We start from the raw sequence: 27,625 nt of genomic DNA on the forward strand, positions 1-27,625 counted from the left end.
ATCCACAGGTGCGGTAGCTGTGCTTCAGCACTCTCAGTCATTCTTTTCTTATGACTCTGGGAACTCTGAAGCAGATGTGAATGGAATAGAGGCAGTCATGGACATAAACTGTGTGAACTCCACATTATGTGTTTTGATAGTAGCTGGTGGTGTGAGCAAGCAATATTAGAAATAAAGGAAATGTAAGTCTAGAGAATGCTGCTTTTCAGAATGCTTGCTTACTGTCACAGTAAGTATCTGTAAAAAAAGGTAAGGCAGCAGTTTTCCATGAAAAACCCCAAGCAACAGAAACATCCTACCAAAGTCTGGGCAATACACAAGGGTCAATGCATGGGCTAGGCATCAAAGAATCTTGAAAACTGGATACCAAGCCAAAGGCTTTTGCTTAGGAGGGGAGTATTACCATATGACCATTAGTAATCTGAGATTGAACAGGTTTGAATCTGGTACCTCAGGTAGTCTGGTTCTGTGACAGTCCAGCATAACTGTCAATTACAATCTAAATCTTTTTATAATGGTTCCCTTTATTTAGGCAGCAGTGTTCTGGTTCAAAGTGTAAAAAGTAAAATACTTTCTGACTGTATAAATAGTGTTGAATGCTTAAATCTGTTTCTGAATAGAAAAATTCTCTTCATATTGGGAAAACTGATGAAAGTTTTCAGGTATGCTTCAGCTATGCAAGGGTTTTCTGTGAGGTGTCTCCTTGTTCTTCCCCAGGAAACATGAAGTGAAGAGCAGTAAAGAGAGTGACAAGCTTTACAGACTACAGAAGAATATGGGAACAAGAAAACTGGTAGAAGAGAGGCAATTTTGGGAGGAAGTTTCTTTTTATTTGTTGTTGCAGTGTAGTAGAGAGGAGTAAAAAGAAGCAAGGTCTGTATATGTGATACTTTGAACATTGCCAGAGTAAGAGAAAAGACTCATATGACTGCCAATGCTTTCCTCTCTCCTTCACAGCATCTAGCTGTAGTCTTTCCTTGGTAATTAATTCAGCATGTCTCAGAGAAAGAGGTCTTTCATGAGAAAATGGGGAGGGAAGTCTAAAATAATTCAACGCTCTTAAATGACAGAATATCACTATTCCATCTCAATGTAAAATTATATTTTGGATGTGTTTTAGAGGTTTCCTGCATTCTGGCTGAATCTAGCAAGGTAAAAGGAGATTAGCAGACACCATTCCTTCATCAAGTATTGTTTGCCAAAGCATTTGGTGTTGAGAGCCAGGGTCTGATTTTGTAGGTCTTATCTCATAACTGACAATCTGTGTTGAATCTTGTGGAGAAACTGTGAAAATTCTCTTTTGGTTTATTTTTTCAGTGCAAATATGATTTTCTTTAGAACTCTTTGTTAATTAAAACTGTGCAACCCCCCTGCATTTTGTCATATTTAGCCTCTCTCTTAAGAACTTAACTTTGTGACTGATTACTGGAGGTGGGTTAACATGATGCAATTTTTAAAAGATTCCAAGACAGGCTTGTTGGACAGCAGATGCCTCAAGCTGTTCCTGGAATTTTATGATGTAATAATTATGAATTTATGATGTAATAAATGTGATGTCCTGAGAATCCATCAATTTAATACCATACTGGAAAGTCTGATCTCACAAACTTAAATTCTTTGAAGAAGTTGGCGAAAGACATTTGTATAATCTGGTTGAATTTTCAAGTGTTGCATCCCATGATCCCTTAGTTAGAAGTCTTAAACAATGCAAACAGCTTTGGGAAAGAGCACGTGTCCATAGCATGCAGAAGTCACTGGTTTAAAGATGGTTATGGATGTGGATGGAAATAAAGAGACAGTTTTCACAGTGGGTGAAGGTTACTGATAGAGTCCCAGATACATCAGTTTTAGGACCTCTGCTGTTGCATATGAGGATAAATAATATAGAAAAGATGGTAATCAGTGATTACTACAAACAGTGCCCACTGCAAAAGTATTTTATGAGACACAGTGGTGGATATAGCTAAAGCTGAAAGATTCATATGGTTGGGGGAACAAAGGAGTCCTAAATTTATATAGAATATTATTCTCTTCATTATTACAGTTCACAAACAAGATTTCGAGCTTATATTAAAAACTCTGAAGAAAATTAGCTTAGTCCTTAGTATCAAAAAGTATCCAAAAAGTAAATGTAGTGTCAAAATAGAAGCTATGCTGCCATGATGTGAATCCGTTCATTTTGCATGTCCTAAATTAAAAAGGTGTTAGTGGTATTGGAAATAGATCAGAAAAAGCAGAAATAATCCTAAAAATGGCACAGAATCCACTTCTTCAGAATTAGGGCCAATCAATCTGTGAAGGAGCAAAAGATTAGTATGATGTAAGGGTGATCACCTATAGAAGGTGATGAGATAGGAATCTCTAAAATTGCAACTGGAATGGAGAGAGCAAATATGGAAAGTTTCTTTGCTGTCTGCCTCTCAGTTCTTGTAGATAGTTTAAAAAATTTAACAAATTGCCAGTTATACCAGATATTTCTTCACAATGAATAATTAAGCTGTGAAATTTCAGGATGCTCTGTCTGTTAAAATTTTCCATAGATTTGGGGAGGTTTTGAACAACACAGTGGAAGAAAAATGCAATACAGGTTATTAATATAAACCTAGAATATCTACCTCAAAAATTTGTCATGTGGAAATTGGTGGAGACTGGGAGACTGTTGGGTAGAAGTGTCCATCTGTTCTTGCCCAGTTTTTGTACTTTTCATTGGTCCACTCTGCTATTAATTCTGGACAAGGAATGAGATGAGAAGACAAGGAATTATCTCATCCAGTATAGCCATTATTATGTTTACAATACTTGAAAACAAAATGGGAAACAAAAAATGCATATATTAGTAATGACAAACTTTTAAAAGAACTGAAGTTATATATTATCTGTTTGATTTTTTTTTTGTGAAGTCTAAAACAATTAGAAATTTGGCTGCAAACGAGATATGAAGCTGTTTCATGAAAGCGCACAATAAATTGTATTAATTATTAAAATGTTGATGTATAAATAGTTGAAGTGGTAAATGAGGTAATTAGATTATCTAGCTATCATTAACATTTGAGTATGTATATAATGAAAATAATTTTCAGTTTGCCTTAGCTAATGTCTTGAAACAGAATTGCTGTTAGGAATCAAATTCTTTCAAAGTAGCAATAAACTAGCTTTTTCCTCATTTAGTGTCTCAGATATTTATTCCTAAGCAAAATTCAGATTTATTTTTGAGGATTAACACTTTTTTTTTACACGTCAGTCTGAAATAACTTCCAAAACAGCAGAGGATTCTTACCAATGTTTGTCAGACCTAATTTTTAATTTATGCCACAACCCTTCTAAATCTACAGAGCTGAAAAAAACCTGTAGGTTTTGCTTTTTTAGTTTTGTAAAGGCTTGTTTCATACTTTTGTAATTCCTCTTTTTTAATTTGTGTGATGGAGCTATAAAAGGTTAAAGGTTTTACTTTTGTAGGCTTTTGTAGAAGGCAGGTAATTTTTCAAATTTTCAAACGGAAAATCAATTGAACTCAGAATCTCAAGAACATGCTGGCTGCAATAATCTATTACAATTTTTTAAGCATTGGACACTGTGGATGCAAACAGAAGACTCCTGAGTAAATGTAAGTGTTGAATAGAGAATTCTTTATTTCAGGACAAGATCAATCACTAAGTTGCTGGACTAAAGAAATTTCTTCCCTTAGCACATTATTAGGGGATAGGAGCCCTTACTGCCATCAAGGATTCTTTATTTCTCAGTACCTAAAAACTTGTTTTCTTTCTTCTCTGGAAAATCATGGACAGTTTCACAAATCTGGGCACTAGTTTTCATCTAGAATCTGCTGGTCTACGTCTTTATCTTTTGCTGTGTCAAGTAGCCATTTACCCAGGTCAAACATTGCTTTGACATAATAGTTTCGGATCATCAAGTCTGGCTGAGATTGTATCTTGCTTCAGATACCTTTGAACAGCCTTGTCTGCCTGCCTTTGTCTTTTAGCATAAGCACAGGACAGTGTCCAAACTGATGTCTGGATCTGGTTTAATTCACTCTTATGAAAATTGCTGTTGAAGTGGAAAACTGTTAAAAAACTTTGAAGGATTAATAATATGATTATATAGGCCAATTATGTGAAGTATGATGTAGTCTGTGTGCTAAACCAGTAAAACAAAACCATTCCTAGCTTTCTACCGTTTTGCAATAATTTAAGACTAAAATCTACTGCAAACTGGTTAGCCTTAGCCAGTACAAATGCCACTGAATTTGTTGGAGCACAGATGCTCTTTTATTGTTATGACACATTTCTGCATGAACAGAGAGTTTTTTGTTTTCAGGCATAATAAGAAATTGAAACAGTGGATGCAATAGTGAAATGTTCCAGCAGACACAAGATGTAAGAATCTGGTGACCTGAATGTTGTGGTTCTGAATATAAAGTATAGGGTTTATATCAAAGTTTTGCTATTTAAGAATGACTGTAAGAGATAAACATAACAAGACTTCTAAAAGAATGATTAAAAAAAATACTACATCTGTGATTCTGTAATATTCTTTGGGCATGTGAGCTGAAGTTTATGCCAGGTGGGAGTGAGCAGAAAACTCCCCAGCTGATGCTCCCAAACTTCTAAGCAATATTAGCTGGGAAAAGAATGGATAAAAATTAAAATTAAAAAATATTTTATTTCTGTCATAGAACATCTGCTTTCTTTGCTTATGGCTTAGATTTTTAATATAAATACTAATTTTAAAGCACATTGTAACATTTGTTTTTCCTTAAGCTTGGATGTCAGGAAGGGTAGTAATATTAGTTGTTAGTTTATATTTCTCTCTGTTTCTGAAGGAAACTTCATCGTCCTGATTGGAGGAAGCATTGTATTGATACTAATTTAGAAAGATTCATAAAAAAAAAAAAATCATAAGAGACTTATGCAGCCTCAGCCCTTTCCTAGAAATAATAAAAAAAAAAAAGCCAGAATAAGGAATGTTTGTTCAGGATAATCACAATTCACCTTGTGTAGGCCCATTATAAATATGTCCTTTAGTTAAAGTAAACACTGACTAGTTCTGTCTTATTTGTCTCACATGACAATGGCCCATGGATGAAGAAAGTTGTGTAGAGTCCTTTCTCCTTTCAACCTACTGCTGTTTTCCCTTGTTTCCTGCATTTTTTTTGCTCCTGGCAGTTCAGACAGGCTTGTTACTTCTGCTGCTCTTTTTCCACTGTCTTATCTGGTTGCCAGCAGGAATAGTGAGAGCGTAGGAGAAATGGCATGAGTGCTGTTACTGTCTTCTCTGGCTTCAGCGTGACCTCTGGATGTGATCACAGGGAAAATTCACAGGGAAAGCTCCATCAGGCACTGTGTCTGTACAGTTATTTATGATCCCAGTGTCTGTACAGTTACTTCTGGTGAAAGCTTAATGGAAATAGTTGAAGAATTTCTGTATTAAAATAATAAAGATTTTACTACTTGGGTAAAACAGAGTATTTTTTTCAGGCTGGTTCTTGAAAATCTTTCTAATACTAAGCCTGTGTAATATTCTGTTTCATGTAATTCTGATGCCAAATAGGTCAGATTTTGCAAAGTGACTCTGGTACCTTGCATTTCTCCTTCTTCCGTTCCTTGCCTTACATGGGAAAGGTCAGTAACAGTCAGTTCTACACTGAACAGCAGTCATTTGTATTGTAATAGTGTCTGCATCAGTCCCTAGGTATGCTGATTATGTTAGTAGGAGAACTGATAAAAGAAGTAATAGAACTGCATGGCCAGCAGGTCAAGGGAGGTGACCCCCCTCTGCTCAGCTCTGCTCTTTTGAGATGCCACTTGGAGCACTGTGTCCAGCTCTGGGGTCACCAGTACAAGAATGGACCTGCTGGAGTGAGTCCAGAGGACTGTCACAAAAATGGTCACAGGTCTGAAATAACTCTCCTATGAAGAAATGCTGGAAGGGTTGGTTGGGATTGTTCAGCCCAGAAGCAGAGTAGAGAAGGCTCTGGGGAGACCTTCTTGCAGCATTTCAATAAGTAAAGGGGGTTCTGTAAAAGAGATAGAGGCTTTTTACAAAGGCCAGTTTTGGCAAGGCAAGAGGCATTGACTTTAAACAGAAAGAAGTAGATGTGGATTGGGCATAAGGAAGAAATATTTTATGATGGGGTGGCAAGGCACTGAAACAGGTTCTCCAAAGTCATGGATGCCCCATGATTGAACTCAGGTTGGACAGGACTTTGAGCAGCCTGGTCTACTGAAAGATGTCTCTGCCCAGGACAGAAGGGTTGGACATTTTCATCTTTAAAGATTCTTTCCAGTACGAACCCTTCTGTGATTCAAGGTCAGGTAATATTTTATTTCTTTAAAATCGTTACTGTCTTTCTGTTTTCTTTGGCTTGATACTCATCTTGAAGCCAAAAATCATTATACAACAAGGTTGTGTTTCATTGTAATTATACTGGTGTCAAGAATAATCTTCCTAAATACAGACTGTATATGACATACTATAATTAAATTTTGTTATCCATGGCCTTTATGTAAATTGTTAAACTGTTTGTATGCAGTAGGCCAAATATTTCAGCAGAGGTGTTCTGGCAAAAGTTCAAAATACTTCTTCAAGTTATGTGTTTGTTTAAATTAATTTTAGATTAGATCCAATACATCTTTCGCCATTTCCCTGCCAAAGTCAGAATTTTGCTGGCGGGTATATTAGCCATTTTATCAGAAGTTCATCAGTTGCAGTTCTCCTCATCAGCTGCAGTTCTCCTCATTTTCTGGTGTACATAAGATGCAAGTGACGATCGTTTCCGCTGCAGTTACCTGAATGGCTTGTTCTTAGCAGGGATAACTCTTGAGTTTGTGGGGAGTCAGCACCATGATAAACAGGGTGCTTGGACTAAAAAGAGTTAAATTGTTCCTGAAGTTGTCTCTCAGAAATGTTGTGAAATGCTTCTTAAATATGGTGTAGAAAACATACTTTGTTACAGGAATCCATCTCATTTTAGACACACAATGATCTCCCAGATTCTGTGTTTAGACCTTAAATGAATGTATTGCTTTGAAGGAGTGCTGACGAGTTAAATTACCTCTTTGTTAAAAGGAAATTGATTTGTTCATTCATCTGAAAAAAATCAAGATCTCTTTGAAAGATCAGCAGGGTCACATTGTCTTTTAGCTTTACAGGGAACAAAACCAGCACGTAAGAATGCCTCCAGGAAACAATAAAAGTATGTGCATGTTTCTTTCTGGTCCAGTACGTTTGTTAACAATGCTTGTCAACTGTCTCAGACAGTTGAATGTACTTTCTTCACCTTCCACTTGAAAACATGGAAACAGATATTCCTTTCATGTAATCAGAGTATATTTCACAAAATTTCATCCATAGATATTTATGCTATTAATATACTGCACTAAATAGAGATTTAGTCTAGTCTTCAAAGTGTAGCTTGCTTAAGTGTAAGTAGGGAACTCTGACAAAATTGCATGTTCCTTGAAATGGTGTGCAGTGTTCTTTTCAGTGTTTTAAATTACTTGGGTAATAATAGAGGAAATACAGTAAGTGTTGGTTATTTTATTCAGAACGTGCAACCTGTGGAACTATCCCAGATAGAATCTACTGGTCCTCCCAATAGTATTCTTATGAGCCAAGAGTCAGTGGTAGTATAGTGTGATCGTCGCTTTCCTCTGACATTCTCAAATACAGCATGTTTTGTGAGATTGGACACTGAAAAATCTAGATTTATTTGTTTCCTCACCTTTTTACTTTATTTGAAATACATTGCTGATTATAAAACCAGTAGGTTTTATGTTGAAATGTATTTCAGTGTAAATGTAATGAAATGTAACTTTGGATTTTCGTTATTCACAAATGAGACTCTATGCTTTTAGGAAGGAATGATGGTTGTTGTGTGCAGTCTTCTTGCAGGTGCCTGACCTTGTGTAGCTATCCTTCCATTTGATGATTTATCATACAGGCCTCTTTCACATTTACAAGATCCAATAAGAGTATGACCCTACAAACTGATACTCTTGCACATGAAAACGCTTCCTCTGAGAAGCTGAGAAATTTCTGCTTCAGGAAGATGCTAAGGTTTCTAAATGGATAAGGGATTTTCAGATTTTACTGTGGAGTGTCCTCGTGAGCATCCTTGTGTTGCCATCCTGTTTAGTTTCACTTTCTGTGGATGTGCCTTGGCAGACAGCAAGTTTTTTTTCAGTTCTGTCAGTTTAACTCCACTGAAAATTAAGTTGACATTAAAGCTTTTGGCTGGCCAGATTCTACCAGAGGTTCTCCAGAAGGTTGGCTTTGGGCCCTCATGCAGTTTCAAACCTGTTTACTTGTGCTAAGGTGAGCAAATGTACTTGAAAAATACATCCTGGACCCAGTCAAGGCCAGGGTCCAGGCACGTTGCACCTTACAGAGATTGGTCAGTCAAGTTCCCCATGAGGTTTTCTGTAGTTCTTTATGTTGCCTTCTTCATTCCTCCTTTCATGTTCTAGCAGTGCTCTGTATCAATACTGGTTGTATTTACTCTCAGTTTTTCTAGGCGGATCAATCTGACAGAAATACACAAATTTTTTCTAGCTTTCTGTCCCATACAGCATCAGTCTGAGTCCCATCTGTCCCTTGCTCTGTGAATGGTTGCCTTGTAACTATTGGTGGTGATTTCTCTGTAGTTTTTGGCTGTTGAGTCTGATTTCAGAGACAACACACATTTCTCTTAAGCAGCAACCCAGCTCAGTTCAGTTCATCTCACAGCTAAGCAAAGTGTGTTTGAATGTTTTTTGCAGAGAGACTCCCATCCTCTGGGCAAGATGTGTGTGTGAGGGTAGGGAGAAACCAGAAAGTCAACACAGTGACTAAAGTGTGTTCACATGCTGCCAGCATGGAAGCTGTTGCACTGGTTAAGAATATTACCAGTCTCTGGTTCATAATCTTTAGTTTTTCGCTGATGCTGTCTCCTGTGAGTCATCATCTGCTGCTGCTTCTTTATACAGGTGCTGGGTGACACTTGTTCACTTCTTTGTGATGAAAAGGTGATGCTATCAGCGTTGGCCTGTAACACAGAAGTCACTTTTATAGATCCTGAATAAACTAACAGTGTTTTATGTGCTGTACCTAAAGTGTACTGTTACTTTAGTCAGTGGAACAATCTATGGTGAACTTTTTATGCTAAAATGAACAGTGTGTTTGGGATTAAAATGCCAGAACTATGTCTGCATGTAGCTTGACTTAATCTAATACAACATCAAACATTTCTTTTTGTGCTTCTTCCCCTTCTAATCTAGATAGAGAACGTCTTAGGATGCTAGTGTTGGTAGGCTAGGTACAAATATTTTAGATTTTAGATTTGACCAGTCTACACAACCTGAAGATTGAAGAGGTAGCCCTAAAAAAGTTCTGCTGTATTTTATGCCTGGAACCTAAAAATACCATTAAGAAGAATATTTTCACCTGGGGGGTGGGTGGGCACTGGTATACATTCCCCAGGGAAGTGGTCATGGCACCAAGCCTGACAGAGTTCAAGAAACTTTTGGACAACACTCTCATGTACATGGTGTGATTCCTGAGGTTGTCCTGTGCAGGGCTGGGAGTTGGACCTCCATGATCCTTGTGGGTCCCTTCCAACTCAAGATGTTCTATGATTCTCTGATTTCTCTTATATAACTGACTAAAGTACAGGAAATTAAATTACTAAGATTCTTAAGGCCTTGACAGACAGTTACATTGGGAACAACTCCAAAGTGCTATCTGAATTTCACAGAACTTTGAGGGTTTTGTTGTTATTAAAAAAAAATTCTACAGACATGAGGCCCTGGAATGAATTTTGAAATGAATTCACAATTACAGGTGAGACCAGTGGATATTCCAGAGCATAATGATAGAATGATGATTCTTTTGTTCCATCCTACTGAACTGCTGTTCACTAAAGGGAAAAAAAAGTATACACAACAGATTGCTCCTTTTAACTTGTGCTGCTGGATTTTTTCCTTTGACCACCTGCAGGAAGGCAGTCATTATCCAGCTATCACAATGTACCTTCAATTTGCCTGCACAGTATCTTGTCTCTCCTGCCATATGTGTACATACCTACCCCACAGTGGATTTACCACACTTCATTAAAATGATGAATGCAAGTATTGGAGACAACACAGTTAAAAATAATAGATGTAGCTATTATTTTAGCTACATCTAAGCAGAGTTTTTTCTTAAACTGCTTCTAGTCTGTGCTGCAGCTGGCCCAGTTGCATCCCTTTAAATGCAACAGTGCAAAACCCCAAGCCATTCTTAAAATCCTTTTTACTCCACAAACTACAGTTGTGAAAGGAGTGTGTCTGAAAGAAAATACTCCACCTGGATGAAAGTCTTTATGGCTGAGTCAGTAAGCCAAAGTCTCAAATTACTAAATTGAGCAATAACTTTAACCTTCAACTTGTGGGTACATATACCAGCATAAAGGGATTGCAACCTAAGTTGCTAGACTCTGTATCCCACAAGCATATAAATGAGGAAATAATTAATTCTCTCACTAGCCCACACTATGTTTTATTCAAGTCAACTCTCAACATTTTTCCCACTTTCAACCTTGGTATTTAAAGCACAGAGAAGGTTATATTGGTGATCATTGTATGAAGGATGAGATGTTGGCATACTTTTTTTTTTTTGTTCTGCATTTTGATGTGTAAAATGTAACAAGAGTTTGATAATGTTAAGTCCTATTCACAGAGGTTTAAAGTGGCAGAGACGCTTTCATTATTTCCTGTTGATGACTTAGAACTTTTCGCACAAACCTTAGCATATTTAAGTGTGTAAAAAAAACCCCTAAACACCACCACTCTTTTCTATAACCAATTCTCAAGCTTTACAAGTGCATTTGTTACTTCAGACTTGCAGAAAAGTTCTCCCAGATACAGGTACTCAGAGAGAACAATTTGTAATTAATTAAAATTTGACAAATCATAAATCTTGACTATAAACATGTAAAAATTAGATTTCGCCTAACTTTTCCTGCTGCATCTGTGCCATCCATATGTAAAATAGACATGCACATTTGAATGCTTCATTCTTAATTTTGTCTTCTTGGTAAAGTGAGGGGGTTTCTTTGGTTGTTGTGGGGTTTTTTGTTTTTGTTGGGTTTTTTTCTTTTTTTTTTTCTTTTTTTTTCTTTCTTCTTTTTTACTTTGTGTAGAGGGGAGAGGGTAAGAGAGGATGAGGAGCACTAACCAGGGCTTTTTTCTGCTGTTTCTGGGAAACAGCCTGGTATTCTAACAGTTCTTGAATATAACTTTTGACTTGCTTTATTTGTGTTAGTCTGTCCCAGAAGTGAGGATTAAAATTACCAGTACCAGAATGTGACACTCATCCTAAGCATACAGGTCATGAGGCTTTTTCGTAAACTATTGTTGTTTGTGGTTCCCTTCTGCAAAAAAAAAATTATTTATAATGTAAGACAGACTCTGCAGTAAACATTTTAGAAACTCAGCTTTTAAAAATGAGCTGTTTAACTGCAGTATCCAAAGCAAATAAAATAGCTACCTTTTGAGCTAGCTGTGCTTGAAACAGAAGATGCTTTTAGAATATAATTTCAAATTATTTCATGCTTTCATCAAAAACAAGTATTTTTTTATATCTTTTTATCCTTTTTGTGTAACTAGTTTGTTATCACTTGTCTTTTGAAGGGTTTAGAAGCCAAGTAATGTACACTAATTTTAGTTAATGTATTTTATTTTAATAATATTAAGATTTAATTATGAGGAGCTGTGTAGTCTTCTTTGATCTGGGCTCATTTAGCTTTTCCAGAAGAATATTCTTATAGTTTACATGACAAACTACTTAAGAAGTAGTTTTTCAGGTTTTTAATCTGCAAATTGTACTTAAACTTTTTAAGGTTAAACTGTGTAATTATGAGTGTTACCTTCTAAAAAAAAAGTTGCACATGATTATTAGCTTCAGTCCTGATCTTTGCTCATATATAAATTGTAGGGGTTTTTTGTGCAAGAAATATATAGCATTTTCTTCTCATTGTTAAACCAGACTATTTTGTTACTGGTTTTGATAGATTTTCTAAGCACTGTGATGCAGAACAGTCTGTCTCCCTTTTTTTGATTCCCCAAGGTTTAGAACAGCTGTTGTATCAACACACGCTAGTCCTACATTCAGTAAGAAATTCTGTTTTAGTATGAAAGCAATTAAAATGTAAATTGAGGAAGATATGCCATGTCATGAAAGACTTTTGTGTACAATATGTGTTTCCTAAATGAGTGTTAGATGTATGATGTTTCCAAAATACTTACCTGATCCCCCTTGTACAATATTTTACTATTTTTTACAAATTTCTAGCAGGCACCTAGAAAGGAGGAACTCCTAAAATCCTATGATGTCATTGCTGTTCTTCTTCAGACTCACTTCTATGATGATGCCCATGGAAAAATCAATAGTAATTGGGCAGCTGGTGCAACTGCTCTCAGAATCTCACTGCTTCCTTGCTCTACTCACGTCTTTCTTTATCCACTCTTTTTTCATCTTGTACTCAATCATCAAGCTCCTATTAGAGTGGCTGTCTCTTTGTTAAATTTTTATTGAGCTATGATACCAAAGTGGTGCTAATAAAGCCATAGAAATTACTGTTCATTGCTAAGGCAGAAAAGTGTGATGGCCCTGTTGGAGTTTATATGAATCTTTCCTTAAACTTTAGGGTGGGTTTTGTTAGGCTGGAACTTCCATTTGGCAATACAGTAAGAAATATACTTTCAAAATTAGAACTAGATGGTTGATGTTTGTATTCAGAAATAATATGGGATATATTTTTCAAACATTACATTTAGTTTTTCCATTTTATGTAAAATGAGGTTTGTGGTTATGATAAATTATATAAGGTTATGCTAAAGGCCATGATACAGTTAGCACAGAGCTTGACAATTCAGTGAATAGATCTCCCTACAAAAAAAATAATCCTGTGTTTGTCCTGTAAAATTCTATTCAAGTCTCATTTTATTTAGATAAAATACTAGAAAATTGTCATGTTTGTGTGGTCTTTTTTTTTTTCCACTGTGATGTGGACACTAAAAAAGAGCCTAAGGATTTTAAATGCCAGGTTCATACAAAGAGGGAAGCAAGACCAGTGACACTGACACTACACCCTATCCATGTGTGCCCAGGAGCTGCTGCAAATGCTTTAGCAACACCTGAGTTCAGCTCTCCAGGTCTCGGAGGCTGACTGGCTGATAACCTTCCAGACCACTTCCCTGCCACCCGTGTCAGAGGAAATGTCTGTGTTATATGCCCTTCACCTCTAAAAACACAGAATGACAGGCTGAAGGAGTGAACTAAGTTTTCTTTCCCTGAATGTCTGGTTCCATCTTTGCTTGTTAACTATCTGTTCTCTGAGAATGTAACAGGTTGGAAGCTTTTCATGAAAGATAATTACACTAAAAGGCATCAGACTGGCCCCCTTTCAGCCATTCTCAAGTCAGAATTTTGTTGCATCAGCTGACATTTTGTCTTTTTCTCCTTCAGTTGAGGCAGAGGCTGCTTTGGTGGCAGATGCAGTGGGGCTGTTTGCTGAAAGATGAACTGATGACTGTAAATGGGCAGATCTTGAATATTTTACGGAAGGGCACTCATCAACTGCAGCAGCTTGAGAGAGGCAGCAGCTGTCACATCTTTCTTTCTTCTGGACTTCCAAACATGCTGGGAGCCAATTGTTAGAGCCAGGGTACAGAGACAGCTTCTCCCGTGTCTTTCTGTGTTTCTGCTGACCTGTTTAATTGCAATTCAGAAAACAAAAAATACTACTGTGTGGCCCACCAAATTTCCGAAGCTTAAGAGGCTAATGTCTGTTGTAGTGTTAAAAATTAAAAACTTTGTGGATATTGTATGAAGGTGACAGACATTAATATAGTTTATCATATCATGTGTTTTTAGTAGAGAATTGTTTTCTGGGTTAATTTTGACTCTGTCACTTCTCTCCTTCCATTCTTTCAGAGATCAGTTTCTTGTTATCACATCAAATATAAGCTGTTTGCCATCACCTGAAGGGCCTTCATTGACTATCCCCATTCCATCATCTTCCATTTTATTTTGATAATGTGATGGCTGTATTTACCTTAGCCTTTGCTACATTTTCAATACCTCTGCATTCATTCTTGGTTTTGTGTTGGAGTTCATTTGTGTCTTTTCAAAGCTATATCATAGCTCTGTATCATAATCCTTCTTAGAATTCTCCCTTTCCTTCGACTGAGATTCATTTCCCTTGGAGTCTGGTCCTTTTACACAAACAAGTTTTTTACTCTTTTTTATTTCATTCACCTTTCTGCATCATGTCTGTGTCATATTTAGCCCTTTATTGGACACATAGTCTGTCAGCTTTTTTAAAGAAAGCAGATGTCACTACTTTTTTCACTGACTTCCATGGTGCAGTCTGCATATTCCTAAAATTTCCAGATGATTTGATAATGTACATAATAGTACTAACATCTTTTATGTTAGTAGTTGCTGATGACAGTACAACATTCTAATATATCCATACTGCATCAAAAGTAAATAAAGTTTATTCAGTGTACAAAAGAATTAATGATTTTTGCCTTTTCTACACAAAAATGACTTGAGCTTTTTAGCTCACCCCACAGAGACCCTCACTTCTCCTGTGCGTTTCCACACCCCTGCCTAAATCCATTCAGATCTCATCTTCAATATCTCAACAGAACCACCCTGTCCCAGATTTCTCTGAGGTGCCTGGGGCACCATCTTATCTCCTTCTACTCTCAGTGTTCTCATTCATCCCTACCCAGGTTTGTTTAATGTTCCAGTTTGGGCAAGAAGCAGCATGTTCTGCAGCTGATGCAAGTTATCTGTGTGCTAATTTCCAGAAATAAATGCATGGAAATTGGTGCTGTTACATTCTAATTTCAAATTATTTGTGCTTTTCTTAGTGTTACAGCCATTAGTGAGATCTTCATTATTGATTTCCATGATGATTCTGATATCTTTTAGGCATTTGTTCTCATTAATTTAGTTTATAGTCTTGAGAGCTACTGATGGTAGATAGGAATTGACAGATAATATAATACCACAAACTAATCTTGTTAAACTTAAGTGAAATCATTCTTTCAAGTTATTTTTAAGATCCTGTCTGTTGAATGTAATATGAACTGCTGGCTGACTGAACCAGAGTGTAGAACTTTTCTTCATAGACTAAAGGTTCATAGACTAAAGCCTGAAACTACCCAGTATGTAAAGTATGCAACTAGTTTTGCATCTGAAAACACATTAATTTATAGCACTGAGAGTTGTGACATAGTAATGTGAACATGCAGTGACTTTCTTGAAGAATATAAATATTATACCTGCGTAGTATCTGCATGTTTGTGTTTTAAAATATATCAATGATAGAAGGATACAAAATGCTGCAGAATCTGTAGTGTGATTGAATAATCTAGGTTTTGGTTTGTGGTTATAACTAGATATATGAAGGATGTCCATTTGTGTTTGGATGAGTGCCTACTTGGTTCTTCCTTTGCTGAAATCATGTTTAGTATGTGGAGGCAGCTGATACAGCAGTGTCATTGCTACCTCACAACACCTCAAAATAAGGGTTGTTTTACCACAATTTTGTAGGAAAAAGGATTAAAATAAAGGCCACAACGGCCACCTCCCTCCTTCTTGAACAGACCTGACCACTCTGATGAGATTAGCTGATGAGGCAGCTGGTGACAACAGCTCTGGGGAAACAAAAGTGTGTCACTGCAGCTGTTCACCAGACTTCCTCAACTGCTTTTAGTGTGAATTTTATCTTCATCTTGATTCCCGTGGATTCTCTGCAGCTCTAGACCCCTTGCATTTCTCTGTTTCATCTGACTACAGGGCTGGAGGGACACCAGTAACTGTGTTGGAAAGCCAATGTAGAAATAGTAGCTTTGAGATAGCCCCTCTAAGTTGAACATAACATATTGGGCAGCTCCTGCCCTGTCTGATTTTATGTGCACTAAACAGTCTCAATCCCTAACCTGCTGTGCCTGGCATATTTGGATCCCTGTGTGTGCTTTGTGGGGTGAAAGGTCTGGCATGGAGCAGTGTGGATGGGATGACTCACACACAACAGGGACCTCCTAGAAGGTTCACTGTGCTACCAGCTGCTGCCGGTGCTGACTCTCCTGTCTGTGCCCTGACATAAACCAACATGTGCTCTCTCCAGCTGCACATCCAGATAAGCTCCTGCTGTCCCCTGTCATGAGCAGAGATGCTCTGTCTGCCCTGTCTTTTTGCAGCTTAATCTTCTGGGTGCCTCCATCAGGTAAAAGTGAGAGACTGGGGAGCACAGCAGCTGGAAGGTACTTGGAAGTACTGTAAGGTGCAGTTGGTTTGTGCCAGCACAGATGCCAGATGTTGTATGGACCCATTCATTGTAAATCCAAGTGTAAGGGGCTAGGTGTTTAAAAGAGTCTGCTTAGCAGAGCTGTTAAAATGGGGCCATGGTAATTCCTGTGTTCATGGGCATTCATCTTACTGGCACAGAAGGGTGCTGTGTACACCCACCTATACAAGCTCATGTGCTTCAAGCATATTTTAATATAATTTTCTTTAATTAAGAGTTAAAATTATGTCTACTTTATTGCATATTTTTGAAGAATTTTTCTTCCTTGTGTAAGAATTTTGCTTCAGATCTGTTCTGTTTTTGAAGTAACATCTAATTTTTAATTCATTTCTCATTCATGGAAATTCAGTGTTCATGCCAGTCTTCTAGTACAGGTCAATATTAGCCATTTCTTTTCCATAGGTTTGAAGAGTGTAGGTAATGAAGATATTTGCAGAGGGAGGGAGACCCACAGTTTGTCAGGGAAACAATCTGTGAAGAATTGGGAATTTGTGTGCATTTACCTAGGAAGATTTCAGCAATTCATGAGGAGTGTTTATAGGCCCTATGTACTTCTTTTCTTCTTCACCTGCCTATTTACAGTGCTATAGCTCTGTATTTTTTCTTTTCATCTAGGAAAAAGAATTTTACAGAATAACTGGAATGTTGTTTGTCTTTTTTAGGCTGTGAAGCATGTTACAGAACCACACAAGAAGTGGATGAAGGGGAAAGGAAGAAGTGCCATTGATAGCTAGGATAGCAACATGGGAAATACAACCACCAAATTCCGCAAAGCTCTTATAAATGGAGATGAAAACTTGGCCTGCCAAATCTATGAGAGCAACCCTCAACTAAAAGAAACTCTTGACCCAAATACTTCTTATGGAGAAACGTACCAGCACAATACTCCGCTCCATTATGCTGCTAGGCATGGAATGAATCGTATCCTGGGGTAAGCAGCATTTGAAACTTGGCTTGGCTGTGAAAAACTGACTTAGCAAATGCAAGAGTGTCAGCCAGGTTATAAACATCTAATGTGTGTGTGCATAGGTGTACACATATATGTGCATGTGTGTGTTACACAGACAGAATTTGTGTAATAGAAAACATGCAAATTAGCCTATAATCACAGGCTGATAAACAGTCTTTAATTTTATTTCAGTATCTGTTCCTTTCTTGTGAAATTAGTCTTGGGCAGTTTTAGCTTGCTTCCTGAAGACTCCTACACTGTGGTTTTTGAAAACAGTGACTGTTCCACTGTTCTTGATGTGTTTTCCTGTCTTTAAATAATCTGTTTACAAAGCTTTGTGGATAATACACTGATTGTAACTATTTCTAGATGGTACAATATATATTTATTCTTGTGTTATTCAGGCAGCTTTTATTTTTTGAGTTGGATAATAACAGTGAACATTAATGTCTTGATAATAAGTAAGTGTATTGTTGCTGCAGTCAACATGGACAGTAATCCCTAATATTGGCTATTTCCATTCTTTCTTGTTTTTGTCAGTGCTCTAAGATCAATTAAAGATTAACATCTTACTCAGACATTGCAGATACAAGCTGTTCTCATCTAGTATTTTGTGAAGGTAATACCAGGCAGACATTGCTAAACCTCTTCTTCAGTAAGCACTATTAGAGAGAATTTCATAAATAGCCTCTTCTTCGTGTTAGGAAGCAGGACAGAAATAAATACTAAACTGTGTTATTGGTAATATTCTTTTCATTTTTTTTTGTTTAGTCTAAATGGGTTTGTAGTATTCATAAGGTTTGTTTTATACCTTATATGCTGTAACTTTACTAGCTTTCTGGCCTCTCACCATAAATTTTTCCTCAGTGTTTTAGATTCATCTAACCAGATTTTTATTTTATAATTTCTTACTTACCTCAAATTTGGCTAAATTTTTTTCTCTTCTTCCCTATGTAATCTGTATTTCTATTTTTAATTTGATGTTTTAATTTCATCACTGAAACTTTTTATTTTTCTCCCCATTCCTAATTCTTGACCTATAGAAAAAAGTTAATTAAAATGAATTTAAAATAGTGTCCAGTTTTTACTTAAACTTTCCATATTATTTTCTTCCTCTGAGATTTTCAGATTATTTCTCTCAAGAAAATAGCTCTTAAGAAATTATAGCCTCATTGAGACAACAAGGACACATGAAATTGCACATATGCAAAGAAATAGTCATAATTACTGACTTCTGAGCAGTGCATTAGTTAATTCATATTGCATCATTATGATGGAATCTCAACTGCTTTGTATTTTTTTTAAAAAGTAATTTAGAAATGCTATTTTGTTACTAGCTTCATAGGACCTTCAACATCTAAGTCTCACAGAATTTTTTTTTCACACATTGCAAACTAATGATCAAAAGAATAATTATTTTGCCTTGTTTGAGTCAAGGGTTTGTCATACACTTTTTGTCTCTGAACATAGGGTAGGTGTCTTATCTGCTGGAGTCTGGTTCTGAAAACCCAGACTGTTAGAATTGTAGCACTTGTGAGGAGTACTTTACTGAAGTTTTTTTGCTGTTAACTTTTCTGATGTCTTTCTAAGGGCTTGTCTTTAAGATGTACTGCACATAAATGTGGCCTTTTTATCTAAATAAAGTAGTAAAAGTGAATAAATGTAAGCCTTACAGTGTGTCTATTTGCTAAGTTGATAGTAGAAAGGGCACAAGTACTTTGGTGTTAAGCTGCTTCTTTTTGATGCAGAAAGTCCTGGATATGGCAGGGGTTAAATGAGCTGATCATTAAAAGGAATGCTTTGATTTACTGATAAAGTTTGGTACTTAAAAATAAATTAATTTCAATCTCTTTGTATTTTGAGAGAAATGTACAATAATGAGATGTCCATAGTAGTATAACATCTTATGTTTTTCCCTTCATAAAACATTTTAAATATTGGGGAATGTGTAGCACCACTAACTACAAGCTCTAGCATTTACTTGCATGCATACCATATAATTCAGGTTTTCTTTACAGGCAATAGTATTATTGTGGGTGGATATGAACTGACATGTGTTTACAGTTTACTGTGTGAGATTTTATCAAAATAGAGTAGTGTGATGCAGTTGTTGGTACACCTTTTGCATTACAGACTGCATTGAGAGAGATATTTTGGGATGTTTAGAAATATCCTATCTGGCAGTGCTGAGGGTGGTGTGACTGGCCAAAGGCATGGTGAAAGCACAGGCACCGAGTTTGCAGCGAAAGGGACTTGGGGACATCCTGCTGCAGTGGTCTCAGAAGGAAAGAAACTAGAAACTGGAGAAGAGGTGAAAGGGTCACGAAGCAAAACTGCCAACCTGCACAAACTTGATTTAATCCAGCATGAAGTCTGCTGGCAGAAATTTAAGCCAACAAAAATTTCTCAATGATTTTGAGCTGCACGGTTATTATGCAGCAAGTATCTGAGTCATCTGGCTGCTGCACTTTTCATCCAACATTTATAGCCCAGAAGCAGGATCAAGATGTAAAAATTTGAAAATTTACTGTTAATTTCTTTTCACAAGATTCAGCAAGATTTTCTTAAAATGCTAGGATTGTTTCTTGATCATTTTAATGAGCATCATAAGAAACTTTAGTATACTAGGAATGTTGAAATAAAAACCAGAACATAGTCTACATTCCATTAATGTATAACTTGGTCTGCAGCCCTGAATAATGTTTACCTGACATACCAGTTTGTTTTAACATAGCATTTAATGTTTAAAAACCAAAAATTGCTGACCACATCTAATTAGCTCAAGTGAGAATTTTTCAAGACTCGATCTCAGGCTAGTAAGCTGATCAGCAGAGAGGAGCCCCTGCTCCAAGGCTGGCACAGGGTAACCCTCAGCCCCCAGCTGAGGAGGTTGAGGAGTCAGGAGGAGTTGACAGAAGGGCATTGTACTGGGTTCATGGGGTAAGGTTTTGGTAGCAGGGAGCTCTGGGGATGGCATCTGTGTGAGAAGAGATCAGTGTGCCCCCCACCAGGCACAACTGGTGTCTGCCAGCTCCAAACCTGCCCACCACTAGCCAAAGCTGGTGGTACCTCTGTGATTGCGTACTTAAGAAAGGATGAAAAATGCTGCACAGCATCTGTGAGAGAGGAGTGAGAAATATGTGTGAGGGAAACAGCCATGCAGAGACCCCAGGCCAGAGAAGGAGGGGCAGGAGGTGCTCCAGGTGCTGGAGGCAGAGATTCCCCTGTAGCCGTGGTGCAGGCTGTGCTGAGGCAGGATGTCCTCCCACAGCCCCTGGACATCCATGGAGAGCAGAGATGTCCTCCCACAGCCCCTGGACATCCATGGAGAGCAGAGATGCACCCACAGCCCCTGGAGGAGCCCACAGCAGAACAGGTGGATGTGCCCTGAAGGAGCCTGCAGCCCATGGAGAGCCCATGCCGGATCAGGCTCCTGGCAGGAGCTGCACAGCCTGTGGAGAGCTGCTCACACAGATGCAGGATTTCTGGCAGGACCTGTGACCCTGTGCAGGACCCACACTGCAGCTGTGTGTTTCTGAAGGACTGTACTCTGTGGAGGAACCCACACTGGAGCAGTTCATGAAGCACCCCATACAGGAATTTTGAGAGCTTTATACAACATCCACACTGGTCTCATCCCATTACAAACATTTATCCTGCTTCCCTGTGAATTAAGGTCTTGACAGAAGATTCGTATTCAAGAAGATAATTTAAATTTCGCTCCCTGAATGTGTATAAAAATATTACAGACAATTACACTGGAAACATGTTCTTCAGAAATGGCAGTCTTCAGATGATGAAGCATATCCAATGCCCTCAGGCTTTTTGTTTTTGTTTTTTTGCCTAAGGTACATTTCAGACCATCTGACTGCTTAGTTTGAAAGAATTGCTATCAATGTGGAAAGTTACTCACTAGAGTCTGGCTGTTGGTGAGGCACTCCTGATCTATGACAAGAGAACAGACTTCCCAGAGGCTGCTTGAGATGGAGTGACTGGAAATCACGAGGACTTGCTTGACGTTGAAAGGAAAAAAAAAAAACCCTTAGATAAACTGTCATTTTGCAATATATGTGGTGTGACTTTCAGTTTTGCAGCTTTGCTGGGAAGCTTTTTGGATCAGTGACAGATTTTCCTCATTGTGTGCTTCATACTGCTGTATCTGAGCACTTTGTGAGTATTCAAGCCAAGAGTGGATTGTTGTAGCATTTGCTGCTGGTCCTGGCCTGAAGAGGGGGGAGGAGGAGATGACAGAAACATGGAACTCTGGGGAGACAGAGGAGCGGTTTACGAAGCTGATTTTTTCCTAGAACAAGAAATACAAGACTTTCTTGTTACAGAGATTCTGGAAATTGAGGTGATTGCTGAAACTAAAGAAAAGAAATCAAACCCAAACCCACTTCTTTTAACATTCTTGATGTCTGCCATTCAGTAATAGTGGTCAAGCAGCTGGCAATGAAGGCATAGCTAAGCCAGTCAGAGAGAAACATTGGTAAATGTGCCTGGGATTTGTTCATAGGCAATATCTCTTGTTTCATTGCTATAAAATTAGGAAGTATACTTCACTTCAGAAGAATGACAGAACATCAAAATAGTGGTGGTTTCCTCTAGGCTATGCATCTCTTGGAATTTCAGCCACAGTCCTCTTTTGTTCTGCCTGTTAAAGAGATTTCAATAAGGACTGGTCCAAGCAATTGTAATGCAATCAAAAAAAGTATGTTGATATTTCCAGCATGTTGTAGAGGGTGAATTTGCCAGAAAACTTGTTGACCCCAAAGTGAATGTTGCATTCGTCACAGCACATTCAGGAATGTCTTTTCCCATGCCAGGTTTTGTTGGCTTTTCGTCCATTTGCAGTCATGTTGAAAATTAGTTTTGGATGATTTTGAGGGACATGTGTGTAGACTGTTTTTCAGAACAAGATTTCTCTGAAGTTTAGAGGGTATTAGAGGATTTTTATGCTGCAAAAATAGATGTTAAGGAAAAGTATTGATGAAAACCCTGTTCTTTACAGGTCATCTGGCTTTAGAGAAGTGCTTTAGTTGCTTGTTTTCTGATAAGGTTGAAGCTGCTTGGAATTTTTGATATTGTTTTTTTCTGGAGATGGAAATCAAAAAAAGGCTACTTCACTGTTTTGACAGACAGAATTTCTGTAAATATTTAAACTTTGAGATGCAAATAGTCCTAAATGATTCATGCTGAAATCTTCAGAAAGGTGCTAAAATTCACATTTTTTCTTTATTAAATTTCTGAACATCTATTCAATGCTTTGACAGTAAGTCTAGTGTTCCTTTTTAAATTGCTTTCCTAACAGTACTTCTGATATAAATGTGAACAAAAGAAAAATAATAAGGTTCATAGCAGATCTTTGTCTAATAAGGGCAAATAGGAAAAATGTGGGGTTATTAACCAGAACTAGAGGATCCCAGTGTAAGGAACTTTGTATTGAATGTATGGATGTTTTCAAGTAGGTGGTTCAGAAAACTCCTGGAGGAATCTTTTTTTTTCCTCATGTTTTTTTGTTCCTCATGGTAATTCTTTGAATTATTGCATTTGCTTGGTGTTTACCAACTTTAAAGCTCATTTGGAAGAAAAGTCATTAAGGCATAATAGTTGTCTAAGCTACTGTCCTAAAAGTCCTTTTTTTAAGTTTTGGATTCTGATTTTAATACAAAAAAAACCCACCCAACTATATTCCCTTTCTTCCACATAACAAAATAATTCTGTTCTGGTTTAATAAATTAAAATACATGATACACTACTTCATCTGAATAATTTATTAGAATGTCATTCTCTAGATCATTCACTTTGAGCAACAGAAAGCAAGCTTATTTTTAATTATCAACAATTATACAGATAACTATTTCAAACATACTTCTGTTTAAATTAATTTTATTCAGAAAAGTTTGTCTCTACTGGAATTACTCATACTAGGTCTCCTTTATAGTCAGTATACACATAGATAATAAATCTAGTCAGAATAATTAGTGCAGGCAACAGCACAATTCATGTATTGTGACAGTGACCATAAAGAGTTTTAAATTAAGGGTGCGCCAGCAGTGTCTCTTTCTTCTCATTGATTCAAAGGGAATTTAAGAGAACTGGATCAGCTGTAGTTGTCTGCACTGTAGATCACCAGAACTGAGAAGATGAATCTCATCCTACATTATTCTAAATATGTAAAATTGAATAGTAAGCACCTGCAAAGTTGTAAATTGAAAACTTTGATGATTTTACAATATGAGACATGAATGCTTCTGTGGGAGATACTGCTTGTGGTACAGTGTTAAATGTTTTCCTTTGGTGGTGTGTGGTGAAGGATCTGTGCAATGTTAGGATCTAAGATCCTAACATGGCTTTGTTGTCATTGCACTCAGCTGCTGAATTGGTTCTGTAAGGTCCTTTTTAGATTAGTTGTTTTGTGTGGTTGTGAGTCTTGGTCCCCTTTCAAATTCATTGGAATATGAAATACTGAAGGGAGCTCTTGATTAGATGAATAATCAATGAAGAATATGATCTCACAGGGCTTTGTGAGCATGTTTATAAAGAAGCCAGGAGGACCAAGTGAATTGAAGTGCCCCTGATTTCAGTAGCAGAGCATCTGACTGGCTGGTAGAAAATAGTAATTTGTAAGGTAGTTTTTCATCATAGTCAGTCTAAAAGTCAAAATGATGGACAAAGTATAAATAGGAAGCCTTTAAACGTGATCAGGTTTTTACTGTGACTAAATCCTGGAGAAAACTGCCAAAGACAGAGGAGCAGCCACAGATGTCAAGTAGCAGCAGTAGCGTTTGCTTTGTTCCTCAAAGGCAGCCACCCAGTTGGGCACTGTCTTCTAAAATACAGTACGACAGGCTGAAAAACTCAGACCTTTATCTGGCTGACTTCATTGTTTTCCTCTCCCTAAAGCTCAAAATCTCAGTTAAAAGCAATTCTCACTGAGCTGACATGTGTGGCCTCCCAAGGTGTCTTCCCTGGTGTTCCTCATGCCTTCCTCACAAAATGCAAAACAGAAAGTAGACTTTATCCTAATCACACTCTGACCTACCAGCAAAGATCAAAAGCAAGCCAGCTGCTGTGGTTTTAGGTCCTAAAACTGATTTTTTTCTGTCTGACTTCGATTATTTTAACCTTAGTATGTTAAAGAGACCTGATGCTTATGAGTTTGTTGCTCACAGCACTGCCTTTGCTCTGCAGTTACAGCTGCCCCTCTTGAGTGTGTTATTGCTTCTTCTTGCTGCTTATTTTTTTTGCACCCAGAGAAAACTGTTCTAATTTTACTTTCCTTGGTGGAAATCACACATTGCAGAGTAAGATTGTTTTGTTGGTGACTGGTGAAATGAGATCTATTAATGCAGTACGCACAAAGGTTTCTTATTCTGTGTTGTCTGTTCTCCTCAATAGAGCCATCATGAACATTTTACCACAGGCAAAGTAAAATTTTCTTTGGTTTTTAGAGGAGTACAGCTTTGGTCCTTGCCAACCAGAATGACCACATCTTTATTTCAACTAATTTTGTTGCCAGGTAGAGTTTGTGACTCTGTCTAGTTGATTGGTTAATACTGAATCATTGTGTCAAATGGCTTTACTTCACCCTGGGGTTTGAGGCACATGTGCCCTCCTTACCAGAGAGATCTGTTGGCTCAAAGTTTTTAGAAAGAACTCATTAATTTTTATATTTAATTGCAAAATCCAAGCAAAATATTAAGTGATGTTGTATATAGATCCAGTTTTTCTTCTGGCCAAGGTACACATCGTGGATGATCTGATTTTTTTTAATTCACACTTTTTTATTCTATTTAATGTAATGAAGTTGCATCATTTGGACATGTAAGGAAAATAAAAATTAGTGTCATTAAAGATGAAGTGACATACAAATTGAAAACATTTTTATGGTGGGAGAGATAAAGATGAGAATTTCTTAATACATTTATGGTTTTTAGAAATACAAATGATTAAAAACTTGATAGTATTCATTGTGTAATTTCTTCATTACTGCTATGTAAATAATATCAACACTAGATAGCATACACTGCCAGGTCATTTACAAACTGATACAAAGAGAGTTGTCCTGTGCAGAAATACAAATCTGTGTGTTTAAAAGGTGACAATGAACATACTTGTTGGTAGTTTCATGTTTATTATTTCATCTCACATTTGTTTGAGACCAATCTAAAAGTAATAATCAACAGAGTATGTGGGAAGAGAATTCAGCGTGGATGGTCTCAGAAAAAATCTGTGCTCAAAGGAAGGATTTGGAGACAAGGCTAGAAGGATGGCACTTAGAATTAGTTCTAGCCATCAAGAGCTGTATGTAAGAAAGGGCCAGAGACAGAGATGCAAATCACACAGATATTGCTTTACAGAGGACTGTCACAAAAGCTGCTGGTAAGCAGCCAGCTTCAGTGGATGCCACTTCTGATTTGGCATTCAGCTCTATTTCTTTTGAAATCCTACTCAGAATATTGAAATAAAAGCCAGAAGAAGCATGGGATCTTAGGAACAGTCCAAGGGAATGCTAAACTTCAGTAATTCATAAATAAAAACAATAGTGTTCTGGTTACAAGAAACTTACAGGTGTAATTGATACATTTTTGCATTAGGAATTGTTTAATCTCTGTTTTGGTGCTGCTGTTCCTCCTAACAGTTGTAGGAACCATAAATAAAGCATAATTTTTCTTTGGCCTGCAGTATAACAAATATAAGGATTAATGTAAGAAATTATTAAGAGTCTTGGTGAAACAGAGAAGAAACTTTGAAGTACTAATAAATAACTTTCTAGTACTGTATAATGAATAACATTAATTATATTTACTGGATGTGGCTTTCAACATCAGGTAAAGAACAGTACTCTTCCCAAAATTATTTAAAACAGTAATGACTAAAAAGATTTCTTCAAGTGGTTACTAGTACACTGTGGTTGTTTTCTTATAGTATATTTGGGAGAAAAGTACTTTTAGTGAAATAATCATAGTTATTCAAGGTTGAGTGCATCAGTATTGGCCTATTGTGTTGAAAGCTGAATGATTCAATAATAGTATTAATTAAGTCATTGCAAATGAGTTTTAAATTACTGGATAACATGACTTGGCTCTTCTATGTGTTGTTTTAACTCATGGCTTACCCATACTTCTCTTAATGCTCTTCAGATTCTTCTGTTAATACTAATACTTCTCTAAAAGCTGTGAGCTTTAGGTTCATGCCTGCACTGGAGTTTGCAGTGTAACTTTCTTCAGCAGGCTGTACTTACAAGGGCTTTTTTACTGTCTCCGTTATACAGTATATGTCAGTGTTTTGCTTTTGAAAATTGTTACTTTCACTGTCTTTGAGCATATTCAGACATGCTTTAGCCTCCAGCTGTCAGAACCAGTTTTATTATTTCATTTTACACTGTTTTTTAATTTTTATTGTTCTACACATGGGTACATTTTTGTATGGTTTTTTTATGCTTACAAATAAAGTATAGAATCACAGAATGGTTTGGATTGGAAGAGACCTTAAAGATCATCTAGTTCTAGCAGTGTGTATCTATATGTAGCAGAAATATATATATAGCATTTGTTTAGAGAGAGAAAGAAACTGTAAATATGGTGGTTTTCATGCCCCAAACATCAAAGAATTTTTGCAAACCTGAAGAAATAGTTGTGTTGTTAGTTTCCCAATGTGAGGACATGTCCCAGTTGCTTATTATCCAAGTTCCCAGCCTTGTGATCTTGAGTTTCTTGCTGTTTTTGGGGTTTTTTTGCAAATACAGATAGTAGTAGGTGTGAATGTTACAGCCCTTTCCTTTTTGTCACTTTTTCAACACTTTTATGATACTTTTGTCACCTCAAGTTTGGATTCTGCAAAGTGCTACAGATTGAAGCAAAATCTGGAAACTGCAACTAGAGTAAAGTCTGTCTGCCTTGTGGTTAAGTGATATTTCCCATCGGCAATGCATATTTTCACTCTATCAGTACATTTCCAGGCAAAATTTAGCTTCTTATATCTCTGAAGTTGTGAGCCAAATTGCAGGGATCTACAGCACTGCTCTGTGAAAGTCTTATGCACCAAAATACCACTCTTAAAAATGGAGCCTTATTGAGTAATGAATCTGTGGATGTTAAATGTATTATTTGCCCACTTTTGGATGCTAGTCATTTCTGAACTTTAAGTCATCCAAGTGCCTCTGTAGAATCTATCTCGTCCCCATCTTCTTCTCTCTCTCCTTTCCATTTCTCTCTTTTTGTCTTTGACATTCCCACCTTCCTTCCCCTCCTTTCTTTCTGTCTCTAGTTTAATACTCTGTAAAGCTAATTCAAACAAACAAATACACTTTGGATAGTGTTTGATACTGATTA

The 27,625-nt window shown here is 37.1% G+C and overlaps 1 protein-coding gene across 4 annotated transcripts in view; it reads left to right on the forward strand.

Annotated features, from left to right (window-relative positions):
• The window catches only part of ANKIB1 (ankyrin repeat and IBR domain containing 1), an 85,345-nt gene that overhangs the window by 15,895 nt on the left and 41,825 nt on the right, over positions 1 to 27,625 (forward strand). For all 4 annotated transcript variants that reach the window (XM_064409892.1, XM_064409910.1, XM_064409905.1 and 1 more), the window contains exon 2: positions 17,002 to 17,270. In XM_064409892.1, the coding sequence (XP_064265962.1) occupies positions 17,083 to 17,270 (188 nt within the window). In that variant the 5' untranslated portion in view covers positions 17,002 to 17,082. The remainder of the gene's footprint in view (positions 1 to 17,001; positions 17,271 to 27,625) is intronic.

The sequence above is a fragment of the Passer domesticus genome, chromosome 1 (assembly GCF_036417665.1).
Source record: "Passer domesticus isolate bPasDom1 chromosome 1, bPasDom1.hap1, whole genome shotgun sequence".
NCBI lineage: Eukaryota > Metazoa > Chordata > Aves > Passeriformes > Passeridae > Passer > Passer domesticus.